The 13,751-nt window shown below is 36.9% G+C and overlaps 9 protein-coding genes across 9 annotated transcripts; 4 read left to right on the top strand and 5 right to left on the bottom strand.

Annotated features, from left to right (window-relative positions):
* Positions 1-476: 476 nt before the first annotated feature.
* Positions 477-1,520, bottom strand: GPN2 (GTPase GPN2; the record flags this gene model as incomplete). The annotated part of the gene is made up of 1 exon (XM_056225898.1): positions 477-1,520. The coding sequence occupies one exon, from the start codon at positions 1,518-1,520 to the stop codon at positions 477-479; it is 1,044 nt and encodes a 347-aa protein (XP_056079670.1).
* A 353-nt stretch (positions 1,521-1,873) lies between these two features.
* On the top strand, positions 1,874-2,884 carry RPN8 (proteasome regulatory particle lid subunit RPN8; the record flags this gene model as incomplete). Its single annotated transcript, XM_056225896.1, has 1 exon — positions 1,874-2,884. One exon carries the CDS (start codon positions 1,874-1,876, stop codon positions 2,882-2,884), a length of 1,011 nt encoding a protein of 336 aa, XP_056079669.1.
* Positions 2,885-3,073: 189 nt separating this feature from the next.
* Positions 3,074-4,807, bottom strand: GCD1 (translation initiation factor eIF2B subunit gamma; the record flags this gene model as incomplete). The annotated part of the gene is made up of 1 exon (XM_056225895.1): positions 3,074-4,807. The coding sequence occupies one exon, from the start codon at positions 4,805-4,807 to the stop codon at positions 3,074-3,076; it is 1,734 nt and encodes a 577-aa protein (XP_056079668.1).
* Positions 4,808-5,085: 278 nt separating this feature from the next.
* Positions 5,086-6,399, top strand: RPT4 (proteasome regulatory particle base subunit RPT4; the record flags this gene model as incomplete). Its single annotated transcript, XM_056225894.1, has 1 exon — positions 5,086-6,399. One exon carries the CDS (start codon positions 5,086-5,088, stop codon positions 6,397-6,399), a length of 1,314 nt encoding a protein of 437 aa, XP_056079667.1.
* A 70-nt stretch (positions 6,400-6,469) lies between these two features.
* HNT3 (DNA 5'-adenosine monophosphate hydrolase) lies at positions 6,470-7,123 on the bottom strand (the record flags this gene model as incomplete). Its single annotated transcript, XM_056225893.1, has 1 exon — positions 6,470-7,123. The coding sequence occupies one exon, from the start codon at positions 7,121-7,123 to the stop codon at positions 6,470-6,472; it is 654 nt and encodes a 217-aa protein (XP_056079666.1).
* A 174-nt stretch (positions 7,124-7,297) lies between these two features.
* Positions 7,298-7,783, bottom strand: CDC31 (centrin; the record flags this gene model as incomplete). The annotated part of the gene is made up of 1 exon (XM_056225892.1): positions 7,298-7,783. The coding sequence occupies one exon, from the start codon at positions 7,781-7,783 to the stop codon at positions 7,298-7,300; it is 486 nt and encodes a 161-aa protein (XP_056079665.1).
* A 309-nt stretch (positions 7,784-8,092) lies between these two features.
* TRE2 (putative zinc metalloprotease) lies at positions 8,093-10,513 on the top strand (the record flags this gene model as incomplete). Its single annotated transcript, XM_056225891.1, has 1 exon — positions 8,093-10,513. One exon carries the CDS (start codon positions 8,093-8,095, stop codon positions 10,511-10,513), a length of 2,421 nt encoding a protein of 806 aa, XP_056079664.1.
* A 153-nt stretch (positions 10,514-10,666) lies between these two features.
* Positions 10,667-11,500, bottom strand: OSW1 (Osw1p; the record flags this gene model as incomplete). The annotated part of the gene is made up of 1 exon (XM_056225890.1): positions 10,667-11,500. One exon carries the CDS (start codon positions 11,498-11,500, stop codon positions 10,667-10,669), a length of 834 nt encoding a protein of 277 aa, XP_056079663.1.
* Positions 11,501-11,751: 251 nt separating this feature from the next.
* On the top strand, positions 11,752-13,743 carry SEC63 (protein-transporting protein SEC63; the record flags this gene model as incomplete). The annotated part of the gene is made up of 1 exon (XM_056225889.1): positions 11,752-13,743. One exon carries the CDS (start codon positions 11,752-11,754, stop codon positions 13,741-13,743), a length of 1,992 nt encoding a protein of 663 aa, XP_056079662.1.
* Between the last annotated feature and the right edge of the window lie 8 nt (positions 13,744-13,751).

Below are 13,751 nucleotides of genomic sequence, written 5' to 3'. Positions count from 1 at the left end.
CCATTAAAAAATGAGCTAAGGAACTTTAAAAGTGTTATCAACAAGATGTAGCGTGCTATTCTTCCAACATTTTATATTAAGATCCGCATAAAAACATTAGAATCCCCGCATCACTGCTCCATAAAAGATACAAAATGTGGTTGGTGCGGTGCTGATCGCTTTTAACCTCTTCTTATCCCTCAGCTCATTGTCAGTTCGCTGGTTATTTTCTTCCCTCTCGCTTTTACTGTCGCCGCGAGGGAAGGAATGGCTGGTTAACCAGGCTGTGATAATTGGTAGCGCTGGCTCCCGAGGAACAAATGCAATCATGTTCGGAGTTAGAATCAAATCGTTTACAGTTGACTGTATAACTTGATCAATAACTCAACGACCTTTTGTGATGCACTGTTATTAGTTACATGCGTATATATTCATGTACACGTTTTGAAATGTTGAATAAGATCCATGTTAGGAACAAAAAGAGATATCTAGCCACACTATCTAACAAAATCCATACCTTGTTTTTCTTCCCATTCCTTGAGCGCACTTTCCCACTCATCGTCTTCATTCACGTCAACTGCTTTATTTTGCAGCTCTTGCTCTTTTAACAAGATTACACGTTTCTCTTCTTCTTCTTTGTCATACTTTTCCTTATTATCTATCCACCTATCTTGAATATCGTAACTTGTTAAAAGAGCACCTTCCCTAGAAGCCTCTGCCCACACTGTATCACCACCAACCTCAGACGCACCAAATATGTAGCCATTTGCTTTATCAATCACACCCTGGAGATTTATCATACTTTCTTTGTCATCCACGGACAAAACCTCAAAGGAAACCAAGTTAAAATCAGAAACAAGCTCTTTGATTGCGTCGGTCAACTTATTGTATTTCTTTCCTAATACACTAGAGCCTTCTTTTTCAATATACGGTTCCAAATAATCTAGATCCTGTACCTCTGTATAATAATCTAGTCTAAATGGTAGTTCTCCATATGATTTCAACATATCTATCTTAGAAAAAACATTTATGTGGGGCAGATCCATCATCAACATGGATCTTAGTGCAAGCAGTAAAATTGAGACATATTGTGAGGGTGACGTCATGTAAAAACAGTCAATCAAGTTTATTACACAGAACCTCATGTCCAATTCTTTCTCCATTTTCTTAAATATATTGAATAAGGATGAGTGATGAGTAAATAACTCGACCTGGCCTGGACAGTCGAATACAAGATAGGCTTTTTCTTCTTCTACAAGCGATTTGATCTGTAATAAAAACAAATCAATAGACTTATCCAAGGATTCGACTGCATACATTAAACCACCATTGGGGCCTAACTGTTGCTCTTGCATAATCTCTTCCAACGTTATAAAATCTCTGATATCCACAGCACAAGGATAAGGCAAAGCATCATTAGCGGGATCCATGTTCACCACCTGAGAATGTCTCCCAATGGCATTGAAGAACTGTGAGCAGCCGTTACAATAAGTGGACTTGCCTGAACCCGGTGGGCCAATAACAATCTGAGCAAACGGCATTTCTGTGGTATGGGGGTAAACTTGAAGCTTTACTATCGCAGCAAACAAAGCTGAACAATCATCCTAATATACAGTCGCAAATTCTTCACCGTTACAGTCCTTCAATATAAGCATCACTTACTTTAAATGCTACAAATCACGTATCACGAGAAAATCAATTGTACCTAAGTTCGGGGATCCTTCAGTGGCAAATTGTGATTAAATAGCACATAACGTCGAATCGACGATGAATCAATCGCGTGACCAAAAAACAAACCTATAGTAATACTGGATACCTGTGTGCTTACTGCTAATCGGAAGTGAGTTTTTAGAGCTATAAAAAAGTAAAGGAAAACAAAAGAAAGTAAGTTACAATGTCCTTACAACACGAAAAAGTTACCATTGCACCACTGGTCTTACTATCCGCTTTAGACCATTACGAACGTACACAAACAAAAGAGAACAAAAGATGCGTTGGTGTCATTTTGGGTGATGCTAGTAGCTCCACTATTAGGGTCACTAATTCTTTTGCCTTGCCATTCGAGGAAGATGAGAAAAACCCTGACGTATGGTTTTTAGATCATAATTATATTGAAAACATGAATGAAATGTGCAAGAAAATTAATGCGAAGGAAAAGTTAATAGGTTGGTATCATAGTGGTCCTAAATTAAGAGCTTCTGATCTCAAGATCAATGAACTGTTCAAAAAATATACTCAAAATAATCCACTATTATTAATTGTTGATGTAAAACAACAGGGTGTTGGTTTACCAACAGATGCATATGTCGCCATTGAACAAGTTAAAGATGACGGTACATCCACAGAAAAGACGTTTCTGCATTTACCTTGTACTATTGAAGCGGAAGAAGCAGAAGAAATTGGTGTAGAACACTTACTAAGAGACGTGCGTGATCAGGCAGCAGGTGGTTTATCTATCAGGTTGACCAACCAATTAAAATCTCTGAAAGGATTACAAAGCAAATTAAAAGATGTTGTTGAGTATCTAGACAAAGTCGTTAATAAAGAATTACCAATAAACCATACTATATTGGGTAAGCTACAAGATGTTTTTAATCTTTTACCAAATCTTGGAACACCCGATGAAGATGAAATGAATATAGAAGACCACGATACAATCAAGATTTCAAACAATTTACAAAAGGCTTTAACTGTAAAGACTAACGACGAATTGATGATCATATACATAAGCAATTTGGTTAGGTCAATTATCGCGTTTGATGATCTGATTGAAAACAAAATACAGAACAAAAAAATTCAGGAACAAAGAATAAAGGAAAAACAATCAAAAGAATCAGACGACATTGAGAGCGGTGACAAAGAAGCCGCTGCACCATCGATTCAACAAAAGAACAAGAAGAACTAATTTAAAAAATTAACATAATATGATATATGAAGTAGATGTGTAAAACGCTATGTATTAATAGAACATGTTAATTCACTAAAATGTAGCTGCATTTTTTTTCAACTTCACAAAAAATAAATGCTTGATGTTCTATGTCCGTCTATTTATTGGGCTCCTTACTTAATAGAGATGCGTACACATAATTTTATATCAACGTTCAAATAACCCATCATCTTCGTATTCATACTCATCGGTAAATTCACTATCAGAGTCATCATCGCTTCTCTCATCACTGTTAGATTCCTCTGCGGTTTCACTTCCGCCAGCGATGACACTATCATCATATACTAACTCGTCATCTTCATCTTCATCCAAATAAACATTGGCTAAAGTCTCACCTTTAAAGTTATTTTTAGACTCCACAACATAATGACCTTCAATATAACAATTGGTGAGTTTACATTTAGAACCGATTTTTGCCATGGGTCCAATGATACAATTTTCCAAAATTACTTCGTCACCCAGATGAACTCCAGGAAACAAAAGAGACCCTGCAACACGACATCTAGAACCGATATTAGCCTGAGCACTGACAACAGACATCTTGACATTACTGTGGGTTGAGATCTGGCATTTAGGGTCTACGATAGCATCAGCACCAATAGCGTTGGATTGAATTTGTATATTCTTCGTGAACATTGTTTGAGATTTTATCTTCAACACAAATCTGTTGGCGTCCATGTAAGCATTCAAATTATTAGCTCTGATGAACAATGTTTCATTTGGCAGAATGAAAATACCTATTGGTTCCCTGGGTTTAGAATGTTGCCATGAACGACGAGATAAATCTCTAAAGACTTTACTTAGTGATTTATTACAGTTTATTGGGTCCAAAATGAGGTCGTTCTTTTTCCTAAAGTAAGTGGGCTGGATACATGCGACTGGAGGCTTATAATCATCGTCTTCATCATGATTGCGGTCTTCATCATCATCAGTTGTTGGGGGATTGTGTTGTTGCTGACTTCCAGTAAAAGGATCTTTAAACGAAGCTTGTCTTGACATTGATTGAGGGCTCAACTTCAACAATTGACAAATTTCAAAAGAGCAAAAGTAAATGAAAGAATTCAGCAATTTAGTGGATACGGTTAAGTTTGGATAATTCCATAATAAATGAGATCTGATCTGTAGATATTTGGTCTTTGTGACGTCCCTTTGAGAGTAGACGTCCAACAATATTGGCTGTTTCTCCGAGTCCTCATTTTCTGAATATACGGTGAAAAATTGCTGCTGCTTCTGCTTTTGCTGTTGCTTTTTATCGATGCTGCTTTCCAAAGAATTTTTATAGTAGATAGTCATTGCTAGATTATTGTCATCCCTATTCCTGAATTGATCGACCAAGACTTGTGGAGGTATATCAGTGACGAAGTCACAGGGCAAAAGTACAAAATCGCCATGGATTCTAGGCAATAGCTCCTTTTGTAATGACTCACCTGTAGAATTGGCTTTGGAAGGGATGAAATTAATTTTTTTAGGATCCTGCAAGTGATGACTGTGATTCGAATTCGATAAAGCCTTATAAATTAGCTGAAACTGTTGCTTTCTTAGGGACAGAAACGAGGTCAGCCCACTTTCAATTAATTCAATTTCGTCAACGGGTGCGACCACATTGATCTCTTTGAAATCTGCTTGGTCACACCAATCCAAAACGTATTCTATCATGGGCCTATTACCGATGGGCAAAAGAGCCTTTGGTAACCGTGTGGAGTGCTGCATGAACTCATTTATGACTGTCGTATCTAATGCATTATTGACCAAATCATTGAGCTTATCACCGTTTGTGGCAGTTGTGCTATCTTTGATCTGCGTTTGAAACGGAAAATCTGGCTGCGTGAAGGGAGCCAAGCTAGAACCTTTACCGCAGAAGATAAAAGCTTGTATGGACATTACTGTGACTATGGAGGAAAGATTAGTGGCGTGGAGTTTGAGTTTAATACCACATTTTTCCCCTTTAATTGCGTCGTTATGTATATTATTGTTATATTTCAATATAGCGATGAGAAGTGAAAAATTTTGCGATAGACGGGTGACCTTTTGACAAGTAGAATTTGCCACCGAAGGGGAAGGGGAACTTAAAAGAGCCACTGAGGTAAGTCGATTTCAGTAATCTTACACCATTAATAGAGATAGCTGACAAAAGAAAAGAAAAGAAAAAGGTAAGAAGGATGAGTGAGGAACAGGATCCTTTACTAGCAGGATTGGGAGAAACACCCGCCAATGATGGTGCTCAACAGCCTCAGGACCAGCAACCAGAACAGCCACAAGAGACGGAAGAGCAACGTGAAGAGCATTCTCCTAAATTAGATCCCGAGCAGGAGGCTCACAACAAGGCCCTGAATCAATTCAAAAGAAAGTTGCTAGAACACAGAAGATATGACGATCAATTAAAGCAGCGCCGTCAAAATATACGAGATCTAGAGAAGCTATATGACAAAACTGAGAATGACATCAAGGCCTTACAAAGTATTGGCCAATTGATTGGTGAAGTTATGAAGGAACTATCTGAAGAGAAATATATAGTCAAGGCTTCTTCGGGTCCACGTTATATTGTCGGAGTTAGGAATTCGGTAAATCGTTCAAAGTTGAAGAAGGGGGTGAGAGTCACCCTAGACATTACCACCCTGACTATCATGAGAATTTTACCAAGAGAAACGGATCCACTTGTGTATAATATGACCAGTTTTGAACAAGGTGAAATCACTTTTGATGGTATCGGTGGTCTAACGGATCAAATCAGAGAATTGAGAGAAGTTATAGAATTGCCATTGAAGAACCCAGAAATTTTTCAAAGAGTTGGTATCAAACCTCCAAAAGGTGTGCTACTTTACGGACCACCTGGTACTGGTAAAACTTTATTGGCCAAGGCTGTTGCCGCCACAATTGGTGCCAATTTCATTTTCTCTCCTGCATCTGGTATTGTAGATAAATATATTGGTGAGTCTGCCCGTATTATCAGAGAAATGTTTGCATATGCAAAAGAACACGAGCCTTGTATCATCTTTATGGATGAGGTGGATGCTATTGGTGGTCGTAGATTCAGTGAAGGTACTTCAGCAGACCGTGAAATTCAACGTACTTTAATGGAGTTATTAACTCAGATGGATGGTTTTGATAATCTTGGACAAACCAAGATTATCATGGCTACAAACAGGCCAGATACTTTGGACCCTGCTTTGTTAAGGCCCGGTAGATTAGACAGAAAAGTTGAAATTCCACTACCTAATGAAGCCGGTAGATTGGAAATTTTCAAAATTCATACTGCAAAAGTCAAGAAAACAGGCGAATTTGACTTTGAGGCCGCTGTAAAAATGAGTGATGGTTTTAATGGTGCTGATATTCGTAATTGTGCAACTGAAGCCGGGTTCTTTGCGATAAGGGATGACCGTGATCACATAAACCCTGACGATTTAATGAAAGCCGTTAGAAAAGTAGCAGAAGTTAAGAAGTTGGAAGGTACTATAGAATACCAGAAATTATGATGTTTAGAAAATATGTGTATGTATAGGTACGTATATATCAGTAATTCAATGAAAAGCAAAGAAGCTTGTCTTATTTTAGCTCAAAGTTTTTATTGAACTCCACATCTAAATGTTTCTTTAGCAAGCTAAATTTGTTACCAAAGTTTTCCTGGCAGTAGCAGCAAAATAAATCGTGATCTTTCAGGTACTTGGTCTCAATGTTCTTGTCAGTATCCAATATTTTCCCACTTAACGGTAAATCATCCCAACTAATGAAGAACTTAGTATTGAATGAATTATAATGTTTTTTATTCTTCAACCTTACCGAATGGAAATCTCTAGATATTACGTGAATATGTAAATTTTTCATTGAGGGCACACTGTGTACCCCGATCTGTAAAAAACGGCTTACAAACTTGTCTTTGTCCTCTAAGATGTCACCATCAAAATTGGGGTTATTTTCATCACTTTTCTGAACTCGAAACTTCTCTTGAAAGTGTTTAAAAATGTAGTTAATAGCACAATCAATATATGGTTCAAATTTATTCTTAAACTTACCATCAATTACTTTAGCGGGATGACTTCTACTCAACTGCGTTAATCGTGGTAATATTAATAAATGGCACTCTGATTTAGGAAATGAATCCCGAATTATAGACACTTTGTCATCAAAGTAGACTACTGTACCATCACCTATCGTTTCCGGATGAGCAACATACTTTTCCAAAGCATATCTCCACGACATTTCAATGACTTGTCAATCCTTAATGTTGCCTCGGAAACAGGATTATAGTGATTTTTTTTCATGTTTAAGTTTATACTTGGTATTATAGAAGCTCAGAACAGGTAATAAATGCCCCGTGGGAGCATACAAATATAGTTACAAATTATTCCATATAGACAAATATATAGCAGAAAATTAACTATCGGTACAAATAGCTATGAATTCATTTTCATTAATCTCGCCATCGCCATCCAGATCGAACTCTTCAATCATCGCTCTCAGCTCCTCGTCTGTCAATGTTTCTCCCAATTCTTTGGCTACACGCCTTAAGTTCTTAATGCTTATCTTTCCAGTATGATCATCATCGAATAATTGAAATGCTCTCTTTATTTCATCTAAGGGATCTCTTTTCAATATTTTTTCCCCCATTACAATATAAAAATCATCATATTTCATCAAATGCCGCCCTTCACTATCATATTCGTCTATTAAGTCGAGTATCTCTCTCTTGGGTAATTCAAATCCCAAAGCCTTCATCGCTACCTTCAGTTCATGGTAATCGAGGAATCCGTCATTGTTCATATCGAACAATGAAAACGCCTCATATATTTCTTGTTTTTGCTCTTCCAGTAACTCATTATTGAGTGGACCAGACTGCAATGATGATCTGTTCTTACTCATATTGTGCTTATTACCTTCTTTTCTTTCTTTAGTTCACTTTTCCTCTCGTTTAATTGAGTCTTTTCTATTTACTATTCAAGATTCTTCTTTTTTTCCCTCTGTCGCAAGATGGCACCAACAATCTTGAAAATTCAATGAATGATCCGGCATTGGATAAGAACTGTCATCCAAGCAAGTATTATCTATAACGCCAGTCTCTTGTACGTCTTTTGCATACTAGAGGAATACGTCAAGTTTTGAGCTATTTCAAATCCGCAGCAAGTTTGCAAGCCAAAGCAATACCCCCGGTTTTAAGATCAAGTAATTTAAATGAGGAATAGTTATCAACTCGTGGCAAGTACAGACTTTGAGCATGATTATACTATACCTACTGCATCTTCATCACATACTCTGCTAATGAACCAAAATCTTGATGGAATTCCACCTGATAGTACAGATATTGATAATATGCCCCCACCTGAACCGCCTTCATATGAATTTGATATAGAAGATTCTTACAATGACCTAAACAAAAGGTCGCATCTACAAAGGGTGTCTATCGGATTCCAGAAAAATATTTTAGAACCTTTAATGGAGAATATCATTCATCCGTTTTTCCAAATATTAAAGTTCGTTCAAGACAAAACAGACTATTATTTAAGTAAAATCGGAAACCCCTTCATACTTCGAAGATTTTTTTACATCATTTTGATGTCTTTTGTTGCATATTATGTCTTGTCAAGTGATTATTTGCTTAACGAAAAAGCATCTGGATTAAGAGGGATGTTTTCTCAACATGATATACTATTTCAGTATGCCAAGAAATCCGTGGATATGGCTAAGTTTGAGAGAGATTTAGAATATATTAGTAGCATGCCCCATGGATCCGGAACAAAGGGTGATGCTGTAATCAATCAATACATTCAAGACTCTTTTGACAATAATGGGCTGAAAGTAGTTAGACAAATGGGATGCCTGGTTTATTCTAATTATCCTGGTAATGTAACAATTTCGTACTATGATAACGAAAATGAGAAGCATGACTTAAGACTGTCGACAGAAAATTTTAATCCTTTGAGTTCCAATGGGAAACTATCCAAAGTGAGTTTAATTTACGGAGGCAAGGGTACCACAAACGATTTACAGAATTTAAAGAATTCGAAAACAATAGAAGATGGGAAAGACTATGTGCTTCTACTGAATTATGATGAAATTGTTAGTCAACAGGTGCTAATTGCTGAGAAATTTGGAGCTAAAGCAGTGATCTTCATATCTGAACCGTACGGAGATAACATAGACGTTATTCAATCAAAGCCTGTAGGATTGCCACAGTATTCAACTGGTGATGCATCAACTCCAACCTGGTTTCACCCTAATGTAGAAGAAGAAGATCCAAAATTTTGGCGTTTAGCTCATATTCCGACTATCCCGATATCCACAAGGCAAGGGCGAAAGTTATTATCACTTCTATCTTCAGGCGGGACAACAGTTGATGGATTTAGCAACGATCATACTCATAGTGGGAAAATGGGTGACGTATTAATCGATTTGGATTTGCAAAATAATGTCAGGGAAAAGCATCTTGTCTCTAATATTGTTGGTAAAATCGAAGGAAGAGAACAGTCAGATAAGGCCATAATAATTGCTGCATCAAGAAATTCTATGAATTTTGGGACCACTTATCCCAATTTCGGTACAGCTGCATTGTTATCTATATTGCAGCTATTTCAAGAGATAAAATATAAGTTTGATTGGAAACCATTGAGAAATATCTACTTTATTTCATTTGGTGGCTCCGAGTTTAATTATGCTGGATCTTCCAGTCTCTTTGAACAAAGGCTAATACCCTTAAAAGATGAAATCTATTCTGTGATTGACATTAGTCAACTAGGTATCCCCTTTGGTGAAAGACACGAGGATGGTAAAACAGAAGAGGGGTTAAATATCGAGACACATCCTTTATTAAAGAAGTTTTTCAAAAGTAACGGTGGGCATCTAAACTTCGATGTATCAGTGGACAATGTACACCACTATGGTGACTGGACCCCGTTCCTCGCTAATGGTATTCCTGTGTCTGTAATATCTTCCAATTCGACAAGGAATCGTTTTCCTCCAGTTGAAACTTCAGAGGATACATTTGAACACTTTGAGAAGATTTTAGAAAGTAAACAGACTCAGGAGACAATCAAGGACTTGTTAATATATCTTTTGCGTATTACTATGAAATTGGTTGATGATCCGCTACTACATTTTGATATAATAAGTTATGTTGAAGACATTGATGAACGATTACAAAAGTTAGAGCATGCGTATCCTGAAAAACTAAATTTCACGTCAGTAATTAAGGGTTTGTTATTTTGGAAGAAGATCGGTAATGAGTGGGCATCATGGACTCAAGGTTGGGAAAACATAGTGTGGTCACATGGTGATGGTGTGGAGCCCTCCTTACTTTCAATTAATAGATGGACGTGGAATAAGAAATTGACCAACATAGGTAGAAGAACATGCTCTCCAGCAGGTCTACCGAATAGATCATTTTACAAGAACATTTTATTTGGACCAACACTGATACAGGAGAATAAACCTAATAATGACGGGAATGTGGACTTTTGGACATTTCCTGGAGTGATGGATGCAATTTATGATGATGATTGGAAGAGAGCACAGGAACAAGTTGACCTCATCGGCAACGTGCTTCATCAGTCAGCTGTATTATTTATCGAGGAGAATAATGACATCGGGTATAAGTAAATTGGACTGAAATATAAGAGTACAATAAGTATCATAGTTACAAAGAAATATGTTAATAAAAGTTTTTTGATTATGTAATACACGGCACGCAAGCTTTTTTTTTCTTTTTGGCAAGTTTTTTTCTTGCTATCTTATTTTTGTATTTATTAATCGTTAAATGACACGAGAGAAGGAAACGACACGATAATTGTGAAATTCTTTAATCATAATCGCATCACTTTTCTTCTCTGTACTCTTTTTTTCCTGCAATGGTTCCTCCTCGAAAAGCCTTGCAAAAAATTTAGATTTACTAATTGCAACATTGCTTCGCTTTTGTAAATGAGATTTGTTAGAATGCCTATTCAAGGAGTGATAATCTTTAACCCTCAGGGAATGATTATCACAGAACCGAATATATACTGAAGAAGAATCCTCCTCTTCTTCTTCAAGAACACCGGGCATATGCAGTTTCCTAATATTTCCTCCTCTCAATTTGTCACTTCTTATAGTATTCTTATCATGAAATATTATTTTGATATCTGCATGCTTTGCTGCAACTTTTTTTATTTTTCTGACTGTTTCTGCACACTGTTGATGTTGAATATCGTAGATACTTCCTTCATTTATTTTTGAATCCTTACCAAAGAAATTGCTGTGATAGAACCGTAGGGCATATTTTCTTTTACTTAATCTTAAACGGGACAAATTATTTCTTTGCAGCACATACACCCTCGGTGATTCTTGACAGCCCTTTGAAAACCTCGCTATTAGTAGCGGTTTTCTTTTAGCACTTTCTGAACACAAACCAGAAGGCACGTTTATCATATCTTCGATGCGTGTTTCGGAAAGGGGACTTAAGTTCCAGCGAGTATTGTATTGATGAATATGCAGTTTGTGGATGTGCCATCTCCTCCTCAATCCCTGACAGCGAAAACATTGACGAAGTCGAAAATATAGATAAAGCAAATGACCAGATCTAGACTTTCTTGGCGAAGGTGGTGCTCTCATATTTACTTTCAATCATGAAGCGTCTCCAAATATTCGAGATTCATAATGTCACAATCTGAAGTCAATGCTGACACAATCTCTCTTATAACGCGTGTTCGTCACTCGTCACGGAAAGGCGTTTTTTGAAAAATTTGTATTGAACACGTCAAAGGTCAATGAACGAACAAAAGATGCGAATAGAACATTGGTGAATTGTAATCGACTAAAGAAGTTATTGAGCGTGAAATAAATATACAGCATAGTACAACGCAATGCCTACAAACTACGAGTATGATGAAGCTAGTGAAACGTGGCCGTCTTTCATTTTAACCGGGATCTTGATGGTTGTCGGACCTATGACACTGCTTCAAGTATACCAAATTATCTTTAGGTCCAATGCTGAAGATGTGGATTCAGGGAATGAAAAAGAGTTCAATGAGGAAGTTTTTGCAAAGCTGAATGAACAATACACTAGTGATGAAATCAAACAATTTAGAAGAAAGTTTGACAAAAATAGTAATAAGAAGTCCAAAATATGGAGCAAGAGAAATATTATAATTATTATAGGTTGGATCTTAGTTGCAATTCTTCTGCAGAGAATTAATAGTAACGAAGCGATTCAGGATGCAGCTACAAAACTATTCGACCCTTATGAAATCCTGGGCATCTCGACCAGCGCTTCTGATAGAGATATTAAATCTGCTTATAGAAAATTATCTGTCAAATTCCATCCAGATAAGGTAGCCAAAGGATTAACATCTGATGAAAAGAGTGTGATGGAAGAAACTTATGTACAAATTACGAAGGCCTATGAGTCCCTTACCGACGAATTGGTCAGACAAAACTATTTGAAATACGGTCATCCAGATGGCCCGCAGTCTACTTCACATGGTATTGCCTTACCAAGATTCTTGGTGGATGGCAGTTCATCTCCACTATTAGTGATTTGTTATGTTTCACTACTAGGTTTGATCTTACCATACTTTGTTAGTAGATGGTGGGCAAGAACTCAATCCTATACTAAGAAGGGAATTCATAACGTGACAGCCTCTAACTTTGTTAGCAATTTAGTAAATTACAAACCGTCTGAGATTGTTACTCTAGATTTGATCTTGCATTGGTTATCATTTGCTCATGAATTCAAACAGTTTCTCCCAGAGTTACAACCAGCAGATTTTGAAAAACTATTACAAGATCATATCAACCGTAGAGATAGTGGCAAACTTAACGAGGCCAAATTTAGGATAGTAGCTAAATGTCATTCCTTACTACATGGGTTATTAGATATCGCTTGTGGATTCAGAAATTTGGATATTGCGTTGGGTGCAATCAATACTTTCAAATGCATTGTTCAGGCCGTACCCTTAACACCAAACTCTCAAATTTATCAATTGCCTAACGTGGATAGACAGCATTTCAGTAACGAGAACAAGGGTATTCATACATTGGGTAAGATGTTTACTTTAGAAGATGCCAAAATTGGAGAAGTTCTTGGTATAAAGGATCAAGCAAAGTTAAACGAAACTTTGAGAATTGCATCGCATATTCCGAACCTGAAAATAATTAAGGCAGAATTCCTTGTTCCAGGTGAAAATCAGGTAACACCATTATCTACTCCATACATTTCTTTAAAAGTGCTAATTCGTTCTGCCAAACAGCCATTGTTACCAACTAGTCTGATTCCTGAAGACAAATTAACAGAGCCTCAAGATTTTGAATCTCAAAGAGATCCATTCGCTATGATGAGTAAACAACCATTGGTTCCATTTTCATTTGCACCATTTTTCCCCACAAAGAGACGTGGGAGTTGGTGCTGTCTAGTGATTTCTCAGAAAGATGGTAAAATACTCCAGACACCAATTATCATTGAAAAATTATCATATAGGAATTTGAACGATGACAAAAGTTTCTTTGACAAGAGGATAAAACTGGACTTGACCAAAGATGAGAAGTTCGATGTAAATGATTGGGAAATTGGGACCATAAAAATTCCATTAGGTCAACCTGCACCTGAAATTGTTGGAGACTTTTTCTTTAGGGTAATTATTAAATCTACAGATTATTTTACCACGGATCTAGATATAACTATGAATATGAAAGTCCGTGATTTGCCTGTAGTGGAAGAAGTAGATGTTTATTCTGAGGAAGACGATGACTACTCTAGTGATGAAGACGAAAGTGAAAGTGAGGACGAAAGTGATGCTAGCGACTATACCGATATCGACACAGATACTGATGCTGAAGAGGATGAATCGTCTGAATAGAGAAAATT

This window comes from Saccharomyces mikatae, assembly GCF_947241705.1.
Source record: "Saccharomyces mikatae IFO 1815 strain IFO1815 genome assembly, chromosome: 15".
Classification (NCBI taxonomy): Eukaryota; Fungi; Ascomycota; class Saccharomycetes; order Saccharomycetales; family Saccharomycetaceae; genus Saccharomyces; species Saccharomyces mikatae.
The sequence above is the reverse complement of the archived record's forward strand: the minus strand, read 5'-3'. Positions and strand labels throughout refer to the sequence as shown.